Genomic DNA, 15,419 nt, shown 5'->3' on the forward strand with positions numbered 1-15,419 from the left:
TTTGCTATGCCTTGTTCAAATAAAATTTTAGTGTAAAAACATTATTGAAGAAAAATTAAAAGCTAGATCAAAATCTGATCAGTGGTTATCCGAGCTGGCAGAGAGGACTGACAGCAAAGCAACACCAGGGAACACTTTAGGGTGACAGAAATACTCTGTAGCTTGCAGCGAGGCTGCATGACTATATATATTTATCAAATGTCATAGACCTTTGTACCTAAGTAGTGTGAATATTAATTTTTGTAAATTATGCCGTAATAAATCTGACTTTAAAAATTATTGAAAATATACAAAGTTAAAATGAATTTTAATATATTACTCAAACAGTACTAAATATATGCTAATAGAAAAACTTACTTAATCTAACACAACTCAAGCAATTAAGAGCCAAGTCCCACCCCAACACAGAGCATGGTAATGGATAGGGTTGACCTACAGCTTCAGAGAGAAAAGATGACTACAGCGGATGAGCTGGGAAACCAAGAAAGGACTAAAGCTTTGAGTCTAAAGCAGTGGTCAGTTAACCAAGAAAGATCAAGAACAAGCAAGGCAATTACCAAAGAAATAGATTCTGGATATTTTAGACATTTACTGATAACTAAAGGAAGAGCAGACATGAGAAGTAACTTTAACTTGTTTGGGACAAGCTGAGTTTTAGGTGCTGATGGGGATTTTAGGTGCATTTAGGCGATAACCAGAAATGTGAATCTTAGGGTTAGAGGAAAGGTGAAGGTAGGAACCCTCATCATGGAAGTGACAGTTGAAGCTGTGGATTTAGACAGAATCACTCAGGGATAGAATAAAACTTTAGGAAATGTATGTATTTGAAAGATGGACTGAGAAAGATGAGCCAACACAATGTCTGGTAAAGAGTGAACTAAAGGAGTGGCATTAAAGTGCACGGCCAAACAGTTGAAGGAGAGAATGTCAAGGATAGTGTAGTAATTATATCCAATGCTGCAGTGAGGGCCAGTAGAATGGTTCTGAGGAATGATCACTGGGTTTGGCAAATATGACATTTGGGGGAACCTTTGAGACATAAGTTTCATAATATCAGACTTAACTACAGTACTCAGTGATAAAGTTTTTCTTTGAGTAAAGTCACCGTGAAATAAGAGGGAACCAGCAGTAACCAGATAACATATTGCACTTGACTCAGTATTGGAGATACAGTAAGAGGCTCTCTACATTTGGGTATTCTAACTTTATAGCGCAAATATATAAGGCTCACTTTTACAGGCACAAATGCTCACATCATGTAAAAATCCATTGTTTTTATACTAGATACGGTGGGCCCCACTTACCAAACTTGGAATGGTGATGAATAATTGATGACTTGGAAGTTAATTCCACATACTATAGATTTTACTCTTGGGAGACCCAGTGTAAGAACTAGCTCAAACAAGGGGATTGGGAGGGTTTGGGCTTGGAGTAGTTGCAAAACTAGGACTCAGTGATCAAAACCAACTTGAACTTTGCATTTCCTCAATCACAGATTTCAGAAATGCTGTCAACATTTTGGATAATTTTAAGTCACTGTAGTATAAATTATTTTAATCCATTACTGAGTTTCCCACCCTTTGTAAATACTATTTTTAATTCTAGTTTATAAATTGAAAAATTCAGATACGGATCAGTTAAATAACTTACTCCAGTCATTTAAAGCTGGAATTTAAACTGAAGGAATCAGATTTGGTGCCAGAATCCATGCCCTTAACCTCAGGAAATGGGCATTTTATCTGTGACAAGGTGGAGAATGCAAGAGGGGACATTTTACTGCGAACAACATGAAAGAACAGTACTAGAGGTCTAGGAAGAGGAGAGCAGGAAGAGAGGAATTCAGAAAGGGAACACTAATGTCAGTGGAGACCACTCAATCCAATTTGCAGTTTTATTTAAGGATCCTCAGTGCAACTGATATTACCATGTGGGTATTTGGAAAGTTGAATGAAATTCATTTCAGTCTCTAACTTAGGTTAGTCTCTCCTGATGCCTCTTCATCTAATCCTCATCCTTCTTTCTCTGAGTGATCTCATCTAAATTTTATTCCTCTTTCTTCTCAGTATTGAACAGGAATGTTTTGTAACATGTCCCTAGTCATGAAATATTTAGAATGCATTTCTTTGAATTCTGAGGGAGTTGTATACTATGTGACATTAGTTGCTCCATATACTGATTCTTGTACCATTGACCAATAGTAATCAATATTAGCATCCTTGGAGAAAGAAATACAGCTTGATGTCCAAGCACAAGTACTACTTGAAAGCCATATATCTAAATCCTTCATTCAAGGGTATATATAGATTTATTATTAATTACCACACTAATATACATAAGAGAAATTATATGGGTCTCTTTTCCAGCATAGGTCTCATCCCAGTTTTTATATGATGGATATTTTTATTTTTTCATGATTTTTAAATTAACTGCCAATATTTCTAAGTATATTTAAATTTCTATTTTTTTCTAAACAAACAAATGTAAAGATGCATTTAAATTTCTTTATTATGCTCCTTTCATATCTTCTGTGCAATCTTTTGATGTGTGTAAAGAGTGGATGTAGTTGAAATATATCTTAAGGATATGTTAATTAGGCCCCAGATGTGGGACACAGTGGTCTGTGATAATTGTGTCATACCAAAACACAATAGGAGACAAGTCATACTCATGGTAATAATACGTGCTACTCTGTGGATTATCTCTTCCTTAATGTAGATTTTAGCTATCAGGGAAAAGTCAGAACATTCCAAAGTGCTGAACACATATGAGAAATAGTTTATTAACCTGATGAATCTGACTCATGTTTTTATCTTTTATCAATGGTTATTGCATTTTTTCTTAGAAGCAATTTTAATGATAATCATTGCATTCCTTCTTTAAGGCCTTTCATTTTAGGATTTAGTTTATCCTCTGAACTAAAGGTTATTTTAAAGATATAGGAATTGTGACTAACAAGTTTAAAATATTTAAGTTATTAGAAGGTTGCTAAACATTTTCTCCTAAAGATGTCACTGTACACCCTGCAACAAATGTGTCAATATGTAGGTGAAACAGTTACACTTTAGCTAGTCTAAAAGATGCTTCTAGATTAGATCACCTTTATGATTTTTTTCCTGGGCAAAGTTCCTGGTTTAATGAGCTTTTCAATTTTCTCTTTCCCTCCCTTCCTCTTTGTTTGCCTTTCTCCTTCCCTCCCTTCCTTCATCCCATTCCTCTCCCTGCCTCTGTACACACACACACACACACACACACACACACACACACACACACACACATGCATACACACATTCTATAAAGGAAACTTTAATGAATGCAATACCAGGGCAAATAGAGCAAGAATTTCTAGTACACTTTACATTATCTATATTGATGAAGTAGGTATTACAATATAAAAGAACAAACAAACATCATTTGCCTTCAGAATTAACTAACCAGAGAGTTGTAGAGCAGAAGGAATCATAATGAGTATCTGGTCCAAAATTATTCATTTTACAGATGATGAACTTTATGCTCAGAAGGGTGAAATGACGTGCTTGCGGTTATAGGGCTCATGAAATTAAGACTCGAGCCCAAGTCTTGACTCTCACCTTCTAAACCAGTGCTGTTTTTAAGATTTTATTCAATCCTATGTATCATAAATATACTCATTACCCTAAATCTGGGCAATTCCAAAGCCCTATCAACTCTGTGATGATTACATCCTCTGCACTCTCCATGGACAAAACCCTGATCTTCCACCGTGATCCCAAGTACATCCTGATTTTACATGTTGAAACCTAAAATGGTGCTAAAATCCAAGTCCTCTGAATAATAAAATCTCAGTAAGTCTGTTCACTGAATGTAGATGTCAAAAGTAGACATACTCTGTTTCCTGAGATCAGTAGATCACTCCTTATAACTTATGTCCTAAAGTAGCTTGCATATTAGTTTCTTTTGACTATAGTGAAAGGAGTCTGAAATTTATCTATAACATCTCCTTTGAAGTATTATTTAATGAATATGGCAGAGAGTTAATAGAGAAACAGATACACAGGTAACCTAAGTATCTAAAACAGATCATAAAGGTTTAGAACATAATTCAAAAGACTATAGCGCCTAACTATGAACCTCACAGTAGGACACAGTTTATAAGTTTCTAGAACTCTTATGTTTCATTTAATTCCACATTTTACTTAGGCAACTATGAAGTTCAGTTTTCCTGCATTCCTAGGAGCAAATAAGTAAACACATTATAAGAAAAATAAATTATATTTTCTTTCATTCCAAATGTGTTATTTCCTAGTGACAGCAGTAGAAAAATCCTCAAAGTTGATTGATTTTGAAATAATTATTCCTCAAAATTCGTGTATCTTAGTTGCACAGTTAAGACTAAGTTTATTTACACTTTGAAAGAAAATGCTTCTATTTGCCCTAGTAGTAATACAAAATAATCTGGTGCATAATTTTTAATTTTTTCACAATATTTATTTCCATATTTTTTCTCAATTTAATGTGTTCCAATATTTGTTATTCCCTGCAATACATCTCTTTTAACAAATAATTTAGCTAACAAAAGTGTACTTTTTATGTGGTTCTAGTATATGATAAAGTTTTTGTCTAAAAATATGAGAAAATTCATTGTAGCCAAGTGACTGTGAAGAAATCATTTTAAAGTAACTTCTTTAATTTTTGTTGCATAGTTTCTTAAGTCCTACACTTGGAAAAACTAATATGGAAAATTTAAAAACATGTCAGATCATTTTTTGTATTAACATTCATAAAAATTGGAAAGATCTGCACTTTATTGCATTTGGCAGTATTTCTTATTTTGTACCACTTTTAATCAATATACCCACAGCTTTTATTTAACAAATATTTGTCCCTAAGATAAATTAAATAATGAATCATTGCATATTTGCATCTTAAAAATTATTTAACGTTTATTTCCAAAGCATTCTATCAAATCATTACAAAAATACAAGGTTTTCAAACTGGATAATTTGTCCTTGTTCACATAAACATTATATTTTGTGTGTTTTTAAAATGTTTTTTCTGTATAATGTATAATCATTGTGGATACTTTATAAACTATATATTAACCCAAATAAAAAACCAAAAGCACTTATACTAACTTCTAATAACCAGTGATAACTGATAACTACTCTGGTGTGTAAATCTTAAATGTTTTTCACTCCATGTCTTTGTCTTTTTTGTCAATTTTGTGCATATATGTTTTTATGAATATATATGGTTTTTTAAACTACAAACTATAGTACCATATCCACCATTTAGTGTTTTATAATTACTAATTGCAGTGTCTTTATTTTATATAATTTATATATGTGAATGCACATGCACACTGTTCTCATCATTTTTTGTGAGTGTATAATATTCTGTAGATACACCATAAATGCCGTTAACTAATCCCCTATTTTGGACATTTGGAGTTTCTTTTCCCTGGCCTTTGCAATTATCAAACAATGGTGTAATGAATATGTATGTACATCTTTGCACATTGATTTATTTCTTTAGGAAAGATCCTGGGAAGTGAAATTCCAGGGTCAAAAATATGACCATTGTAAAGCCTTTTAATACACAGTACCAAATATGTTTTATTTTTAAATAATTTTCTTTTAATATTTGTACATCACTTACTTTGGAAAACTTTCATATAAATGACCATTAATTTTTTTGTCAACAGCTAGTTTATTACTGTCACTCTGAAAAGTGTTTTTGCAGTTATTAGACTCTTGAAAGAGCAGGTAAAATAAAACCAAAGACAGTATCTTCTTTTTGAATTGTACTGCCTTTGAAAATAATATTATAACAAAGTATTACATATTCTTATCTCGATGCATTTTAACAATTTCTATTCCTATTCCTATTCCTATTCCTTTGACTTTTGAAAGACATCAGTTTTATACTCTATCCTACTGAATCTAGAAAATAAACACACAAATAGCTATGCTTTTTCTTGTGTAATTGTTACTTCAAAGTGAGAAAACAGCAGCATACACTGATTATACCTTTTTTTATTATACTTAATTTGGTACATGCCTAACTGGTGACTGTAGCATTTAAAGAGTACATGAATTTGCCCTTTTAAACTTTGTCCATTTGGAATATGTTATTTCTGTCACTGTCATCATTATTGTCCATAATCATCTTTTGTTTTGTTGTGCCTCTTCCACAGTGTTTGTATTTTTTTAGAAGAAAAGTTTGTAAACTAGGATTCAATAGGATAGTTATCAAAAATATTTTTTTCCTTTCTTTGATGATTTGGCAAAATATAGTTAATTTTATAAATAGATTTCTAATAGATAAGTAATATACTTCTTTAGCTTCAATCAGAAAAAGGCCTCAGATAATATTTTGATTTATGTTCAGACTACATTTATGATACCTCTGTATGTATTTTGTGCAAATACATTTTATTTACATTGTCATCAATTATTTAGATAGTTTCAACAAGGAATAATTTTTGTTGGAAATCTCTCACTATTAATAAAAATTTGATTAAGACATTGCACAAATGTCTTTAATTCTTAAATTTAACTGAAAAGCAAATTTAACATGTACCTTTACAAGGATAAAATTTAGAAGAAATCCAATTATAAAATGTAAATTTTTAATGATCACTCCACAAATTCTTGATGTATTATTTTGTAAAATTTTTAACAATGTAATTTGTTCTCTAATCTCAGATTATTTAAAGGCACATCTTAAGTTTTTTGAAGACATATAATAATCAAAGAAAAAAGGAATTACAGACGTGATTATTTTCATCAGAAACCCTCATGAAACAGATAGCCACTTAGTGAAATGAAACTTTTTAATCTCAATTAAAGGAAGACTTTTTTAAACCGGAAGCCAAATATTTATGTATTGATAGAAGAAAAGGATAGGGTGGAGAAAAGAGAAAAATCATTAAATTAGCCACAAAAATTTGGAATACTAACCAATGCAGTTCCTGGATTTAGATAAGGTTAATAGTCTTAAACTTCCCTGATGTTGTAATCATAGATTCTCTAATTTGTTTTCTGAATTTTGGTGTTCTTTCTTTGAGCTTTGCCGTTGGACTTGAGATTTTTCCCTCTTAAGATCCCCAGATTTGAGCATTTTGCTTAAGATCACAAGATGGGGTCACTGAGTCAGCAATCCTACAATATTCTGATCACTGTTTAGCTTCATTATGAATTGCATTATTGCCAGACCTATGTCCCTATTTCAAAGAAGTGTGGTGTGTGAAGCTGCTTTGGGACCCCAAGAGTGTGTGTGTTTGTGTGTGTTTGGAAGAGCAAACTTAAAACTATTGCTTGAAGTGTACTACAGAAATCACTGAAGGTGTACTGATGATCTTCGTAGTGTAAATGTAGAAACCTAAGCAACCACTGTCTTACTGTTGGTTAATATGGCCATTTTCAATTGCATCTCTGATTACAAAATCTACCTATAACTTAACTTTTTTTTTTTACTTGATTGCCATACCAACACAATAAATATGACTTTTTAACTTTTTGGACACATTAAGTAGTCTTTTTCAGGTTCAAAATAACTACAATTAGTTTATTGGTTTAAAAACAGGTAAACCTCTTAAATGGCTTATGTTATTAAGATATTAATGAAATAAGAAATCATATTTTCTTAGTTTACTTGATTAATAATTTACCTTATACCAAAAAGAATTTGAGACAATTTGAATATTATACATTATCTAATAATCAGGAAGAATTTAATGTAGTGTCATAGGAGGTCGATGTCCAGGAAATAGTCTCAACATTAGAAAATGTATATATGTATGTACGTATGTATGTGTATATGTCTATATGTATATGTATATTTATTTATGTATATGTAAAATGTGTTTAAACTTTGTCTATTGGTGCTATTTATATTTAAAATACTGTTTTGCTACTATAATATCAAAATTAAACTTTTTAAAAGAAACTTCCCAAACACTTAATTTAGCTAATATTTTTTTCAGCATACATAATTTTTTGAAGCTGGGATGGCTTTTTTGTTCCCTTGCCCTTGGAGAAAATAAACATATTTATCTGAGAATATCTCTTGAGGTACAAACAATTCCAATATTGTATTTTAATAGAGTAATAGACATTATACTTGACCATATTTCACACTTATATCATGGAATCACTCACTTGATTTTGTGTATCATTCAACTGATATTAACATTTTATTTCTATTCCCCATTTTATAATTTGGCACAGAATCAATTAATCAAATCATTATTAAAATTTGACTCAAACTGTTTAGTTGATTTAAATTTGCTCTTTTACTTAGATGTCATATAATCTAAACTCTTTATACATTCTTTTAGTCAAGATTTTCTTAATCCTTTTTGAAACTTTTTCTTCCCTTTGTATCTTATTTTAATTATCAAATTTTACTTAAAATTTTTTTACTAGCAGTTATCAAATATACAGTGAGGTTTTTCTCAGGATGAGTATTAAAATACCTATTTTTGAATGGGCACACTTTTGTCTATATGTCTTTACTGCAGTTTTAAAGTTATGATCTTAAGCCAGGGCTATGTGTGTGTATGTTTACATTCTTACCTAGACCCAGTGTTTGTGGATTTACATGATGACATTTTATTGTAGAAACCCACTGAACCTACTAAGCTATGATTATTTTTCCCAGTTTGTAGGTTTGTAGCATACAATTGAGATTTTGTTTTTCCATTATGCCTATTAATGAGAAATGGAATTTCTCTATAAAATCTCTTTAATAAAAATCATAAATATAATTTTAAAGCACTTTTTCATGTTTGCTAAGGTTTTCTTACTGAATTTAGTTCTTATTCTTACCAAAGTTCTTAAAGACCCTCTTGATATCTATAGTTGATGTGTTTTGAGGAAGCACCTGTTATAGACAGCATTAATCTCATCTTATAATAGGCTTACTATCTCAGTTTCTCACCTCCTTACATTCTTTTCTTCCCCTAGAATGATTTCAGTAATACTTTGTGCCTTTATAGGCATGGTATGTTTTCAGGAGTATTATTCCAAGTGCCTCTTTCTTCATCCTAGTTCTAGAAAATTCAAGTTCAAAAGATCTTGATAATTGCATCCACACGTATGTTGGAGCAACCTGCTTTAATACATGGGACGATTTTATGATAATTCTAAATGCAGTTGTAAAATTGTATTTGAAACCAATGAGACTTACAACCTCTTTCCAGTAAATAATTCGAACCTTGATGAATTCGTTACAAGCCAAAATTCTTATAATATTACTATTGTCATATTTATGTGCTGTCAAATATATTCTCCTGGACATATATGTACCAGAAGGTGTTTTCTATCTAATGAAGATTTGTTGTCTTCTATTTACATTTGTTTACATTTTATTCAGATTTAAATTATTTCACATATTTAATAATCATGCTTTTATTCACCAACTTGCATACTTAAATAAATCTAAAAACTGACATTTAATTTGTACATACTACCTTGAATGAAAGTAATATATCAGCCTAGCATTTCTTCTTTTATACATCCTGTAAGTTGGGCTCAGAAATAAGAACTGAACATTAATTTTATGGGTTTTTTTCTACTCGATAGGTGCTATGGATATAGAGGAGAGAAATCGCCAAATGAAAATTAACAAATACAAACAGGTAGCCGGATCAGATCCCAGACTGGAACAAGATTACCAATCAAAGGCAAGACATTTTTCTTTTTAAAAGTTGTAAAATAATCAGTTAATCATATGAAACTGTTAGATTCTCAAACTGCTGAATGCAAATTAGTCAGACACAAACATATAATGCAATGGCCCCATGATATTAAATGCTAAAATTTATGATGTGTTTGTATACCAACTTTTAGGTATAGACTTGCCTTAATATTTAGAAAAATCATTATATAATATAGGAGATTAAGGAAATGAAACTCATAAATGATCTGAAGAACAAAGCTTTTAGAATTTTTCATTTTATAAAACCTATAAAGGCCCTAACACCCTCAAAAATGTTTAGGAAGAACTTCTATTATCATCTTATGGTTTTCCTACATATAGAATTTTTTTACTTTATAGCATTTTAATTCAATCTGATTTATTAATAAGTTATTGGAACAAAATACATACTCATGAGGTGTTATAAAGAATTCAAAAAGTTTTTTAGTGAGAATCCTTTTGAACCACTTTTTGGTAATAAATTGAGGTGTGAAGTCTACCAGTGTAGGAAAAAAAAGTATTATTTCATTGCTCTTGCCCTTCACTGCCTTTATATTTTCAAAACATTTTTAGGCTCATCATATTATTCATTCAAAGACTTTGCTCTGAGGTACCTATTTAAGATTTAACAAAAGAATGAAAATAGCAAAACTTATTCCTAACATTTCATTATTATGTGGTCTAATCATTGCAGTCATGTAATATTTGTGGTCTGTTATCTGTGTATTAGAGAAAAGCAATTTGGATTTTTATACCGTGAGGTCTATTTTATCCTTACCTTCAGTTTCTCTCAATTATAGCCCATTCTTCAGTAAAGATAAGACTTACGAAGTAAAGCACAACTGGCTATGCTGGATGTGCGTATGTGGTAGGTAGCATAGGTTTCAGTTTCTCCATTATACAACCTAGAGGAGGTAGATATTCTTACCTCAGCATCACCTTCCAAGCCACCAATCTCTTCCCCAGAGTGCATGAATGTTGACTGATATGGTGAATACAGGATTGTTCTGCTGTCCTGGAAATGGCACAGGCCTAATGCCAAGAGAAAGGTAAATTTAAAACAAACAAAAAATAGCCTTGCCTTTACTTAGCAGGTTTTAACTTCTAGAAATTTTATTCTAAAATGAAAATATGAATAACTTCAAATAGGTTCAGTGAATTTCACAGAAAACAGATTTGCAGTGATAGTATATTTCAGATACATCTCTAACCTTTTAAGTTTGGTATCAGAAATGATATCTGCACCTTTCCAGGTACTTTTAAAAATATTTCTGCCTAGGGCTAAATAGGAAGAAAGACCTGATCTTTTGTGGCATCTGCTATGCTCTAATCTCTCATTTATTCATATTATATAATCCAAAGACCAAGGCATGAAGTCCTGATAAAATAGGATATTAAAGCTTCCATAAACATAAGATAACACATATTTGTTTTGTTTGTTTATATCCCACTATACTTCAGGAAGGAATGTAGATGATTCTTAAAAATACATAAAATACTCTCAATAATATCGTCAGTGAAGAAATGAGTATCAAGGGAAAATGAGGTCAATAAAAAACAAGGTAACGCCAGAAGTAAAGCTTGTGAACAAAATGCATAGTGTGAGATCCTATACACCTGCTACATGTGGGGCTTATATTTTGACTGTGAGCTTCCTCACAAGCAGCAAAGGCAGAAAAGGAAACTGGGTCATTCATATGATTTACATTGTTCATACAATAAAAACAAGTTCCTTAGAAGCAATGCCAATGATTCTTGTTATGGATACCTGGCAGAAATTCATTACAAGGGATGGACCAAAGGAATACTAAAGAATGCCTGAGGCTTCAAAGTTTTATAACTTTGACACCAATTATTTTAGGTTAGAAAAAATTTAAGTCTTGGCAAAGGACTTATTATGCTAAGCAAATAATTTCCTAGGTATTCTCTAAGGCAGCGGTTTTCAAAGTGTAGACCCAGACCAATAACCTCAACATCACCCAAGGACTTTTGGAAATGCAATTCTCTGACCCCCTCCAGACCTACTTAATCAAAACTCTAGGGGTGATGTTCCTGGATTTAAAAAGCCTCCCAGGTGATTGAGATGTGGACTACAGTTTGAGAACCACTGCTCTAAGGTGGGCTGCATGTAAAATTTACTTCCAGGTAACTGAATGAGTTGACTTCCTCTTTTTAGGGTTTTAGCCAGAAGCCAGTGATGGATGATGGATGATGTCATTTAAAAATGAACACTTTCTTCTGAGAATAAGTGATCTGACTCCTTTACAAGGCCTCTCCTAGTATCTAACAAATCCTATGAATGTCAAGTACATAGAATTCTGTTTACTATTGCTGGAGTTGTGCACTCAGCCTAACCAAAAATGCAATCAAGTCATTAAGGTACAACTTTTGAAAAGGATCCAAAGCACGACTCCATTTTGTTCCACTACAAATTTCCTGATGTGGAACTATCTTTGCTGGGTCATCTATCTGCCTATCATCCCTACCTCGATCTAACTCTCTCATGGATCAAAGAGAAAATTACAGAGGATTCTTTTCAGTCAAGCACATGTATAGATTTAGTTATTATTCATGTCCATACTAACAATTATTTAGATTAAAATTTTCAACTACATCCCCTCTCTTTTTAACTAGGGATATTCACCTTATATTTCCATTCTTTTCTTCCTTGTTTGAGAACAAGTGCCAATTAAATACTTGCTATTGAGCTATGCACTTTAATACATTAACTCTAATTCGTGAAAAGATCATTTAATTGGTAAGGGAACTAAGCCATAGAAAGGTTAAGTAATCTACCCAAGTTCACATTAAATCATGGAAAGTATTATTTGTAGCTAATCTGGTTTTCAATTTTGAGATAACTGAGATTAAATCCAAAGCCTGTGGAGCATGTGCTATACTTATGAGCTATATTCCTGAAATTCTAGTGAAGCTATTAAAAGCTTTCATGGAATATAATTGTTAGCGAAATTTTTTTTTAAACTACACATTCCACATTTTAAATGGCATTGCTTCCCTGAATTTTTCAAGCATTCTGCACTGACAGTTGTAAACAATTCTTACTAATTTATAAAATATCTCCTTACTAATTCACTTTGAAAGTACCTGCAGAGCAATGCCTATTAAGTTACTGTCTTTCTAAACAGATTTTAAGTATATGAGGAAATTTGTAAGCAGACAGCCTATATTTAATAAAAGCATCAAAACCACATGCAGACATGATTCCTATTTAACCAGTGGATGATTTCTCAGGGCTTTTCCCCTCAAAACAGAATTTAGCTATGTAGCCAATGCACCCTTTCATGCCTATTGCATTGTCTTTATCCCAGTTTACATGTGATTCATCTATTCTACTCTCAATATAATTTAAGAATCAACTTAAAACCAATGTTCTCTGCTCTTCTTTGGTTCAGAAAAACATGATTTGTTTATTACATTTAACAATGTGAATTATAATTCAGCATAGACCAACTACCCTTCTATGAGTTACATAATTACAATAATTAGCAATAATTGATAAACAATATAGGTATATCTGAAAATTAATATGGAGAATTTGATAATATTTATGTAAGTATATGATGTTTGCTTTTTAAATTAGCCATATTTAATGTTTTTAAATGAACTTGGAGGATATTTTTTAAAAGGGTAGTCCATCAGATTTCAACAGAGAAGCTACACAGTTTATTGATACCGTGTTTATTTGGAAATCAAAGCTTATTTCTCTGTAGAAAAACATGTTCCTTTTTGGTGGTAATGTTCCCACAAAATTATCACAAAAATATTTTACCCCTATTGTAGCACTTATAATCTTCTGTTTTCTTATTTATCACTCTAGAATTAAGCAAGATAGCCCATAAATTTTGCAGAACTTTTCAAATGTGGACCAGAAGTTCATATTAATCCATTTAACCTGCAATCTAATAGACTGAGTCAGTGTTCTGGGAGTGGAGCACAACACAGCAAAAGAAAGGGAAAAAAATAGTTTTTCTCCATTCTTTGTACATACCTGATCCTGGGCACTTGTCACCTTTTCTTCCAGGCTTCTTCTCTTGTAAGGATCCATTCACTGATGTCAAAGAGACATATTAGGAAGAAAGCAATCCCACTAAAGTAACTTACATTATAATATGAACTACACAACACAGAGATAGTTTTAAAAAAAAAAAGGTCTGTAAATACAAATAAACCTCACACAATGGAGCTGTAGGCAGTATCAATATAAAAAAAATTCAGACTTTTGAAGGCAAAGTATTTTTGGCAGGTAGATCACCATTGTTAACTAGGCTGTTCCCTTAATTAGAGCTTACTTTCTTCTCAACACTGAGAATACACATTTAAGGCCAGCCTTAAGTGTTTTAAATTGACTTTCAAAACACAAGCAATAAGGACCAGAAGAGGGGAGACAGGCTGGGGCTGGTGAGGAGTGGCATCTATGGGCTGCTTATAAGTTTGGTGTTTGTGAATCAGGAGTACTTTAAGACTCTAATATCACCAAAATATGGCAGCAGTACTTGAGTACAGTGTAGGAGATGAGAACACAGCCTGGAGACAAGCAAACTCCACCTGGGTGACTTTCGGTAGGTTAACCTCTTACTCTCAGTTTCTTTATTAAAAAGGACTTTGAGATCTTTTTCATACAGCGATGATTAGGAGGAAATGAGATAATGTATACACATGGTTTAGCATTTAGTAAAATGCTTAATAAATGGTGCTGATATTTGTTATTATTTTTTTATAACAACAGCAAATGTGCCATAGGCACCAGAAATGAATGCGACAAGGTTGAAAAGAAATGGTAAGGAAATAACTGAGCTGATGAAAAGGATTTTAGTGTAACTCAAATATCATTGAATGTTCCCTTTATTCTCAAATAAAGAGACTGAAGCAGCAGAGATCAAATTTAGGGGGAAAGAATTTATGAATCTTCAAAGAATATGGAGATAAAAAAATAAAAAGAGCCTGGAACGTAACATATGATGAGAATTACAAGCTAAATTACTGAAATTAAGAAATGATGTTATCAAGGTTGACATTCCATGAGCTTGGCTCTTGGCAAGCTGATTAACAGGTAGGCATATGGCTGTGGGTATGGGTATTTAAAAAGAAATACTCTTTAACAGCAGTGACATAAATGGATCTGAAAACTGAAAAACTAAATTTATAAAAAGTGAATTTTAAAATGTACATTAGGTGGCCTTATACAAATCACTAAGATGATACGTGGAAATACATGTATTTATTGAAAGTGAAGAAATGCAAGGTATAATTTTATAACAGTGATTGATATAAAATGCTAGGAGATTTTCTTTTTGGATAAGCAGAAAAGTTGAGTTTCTGGTAGCATATAACACAGCCCAATAATAGTACAATTGAGCTGGGCCTGGTGCCCGCTGGAGGAAGAGCTGCTCCATCATTGACTCTCCAGCTACCCAGAGAACCTGGTATTCTCATGAAACAGACACCATTGTGCTAGGGTTAGATGGAATCATGTGATACATAGAGCAAGAGAATTCTAATAGGAGTGATCTTAGTAACCCGATCTCTACCCTGCAAGGTCCTCAAGGAGGTTAAGAAGTCCTGTGGGAAGTAATGAAGCATCGTTTCTTGGCATAAGCAGTTCAACTGCTTTATGAACAGAAGTAGGATTTAGATTTTCAAAAAAATTCCTGCTAGGCTTAAGTCTAGCCAGATATCCAGCAGAATGGTTTCATTTTTTAAAAATCAGAATTAAGATCACC

The 15,419-nt window shown here is 32.2% G+C and overlaps 1 protein-coding gene across 1 annotated transcript in view; it reads left to right on the forward strand.

Moving 5' to 3' along the window:
• The window catches only part of RIMS2 (regulating synaptic membrane exocytosis 2), a 626,602-nt gene that overhangs the window by 473,149 nt on the left and 138,034 nt on the right, over positions 1–15,419 (forward strand). The window contains exon 29 of the mRNA XM_033842900.2: positions 9,564–9,664. Within this exon, the coding sequence (XP_033698791.1) occupies positions 9,564–9,664 (101 nt within the window). The remainder of the gene's footprint in view (positions 1–9,563; positions 9,665–15,419) is intronic.

Source organism: Tursiops truncatus, chromosome 17 (genome assembly GCF_011762595.2).
Source record: "Tursiops truncatus isolate mTurTru1 chromosome 17, mTurTru1.mat.Y, whole genome shotgun sequence".
Lineage (NCBI taxonomy): Eukaryota > Metazoa > Chordata > Mammalia > Artiodactyla > Delphinidae > Tursiops > Tursiops truncatus.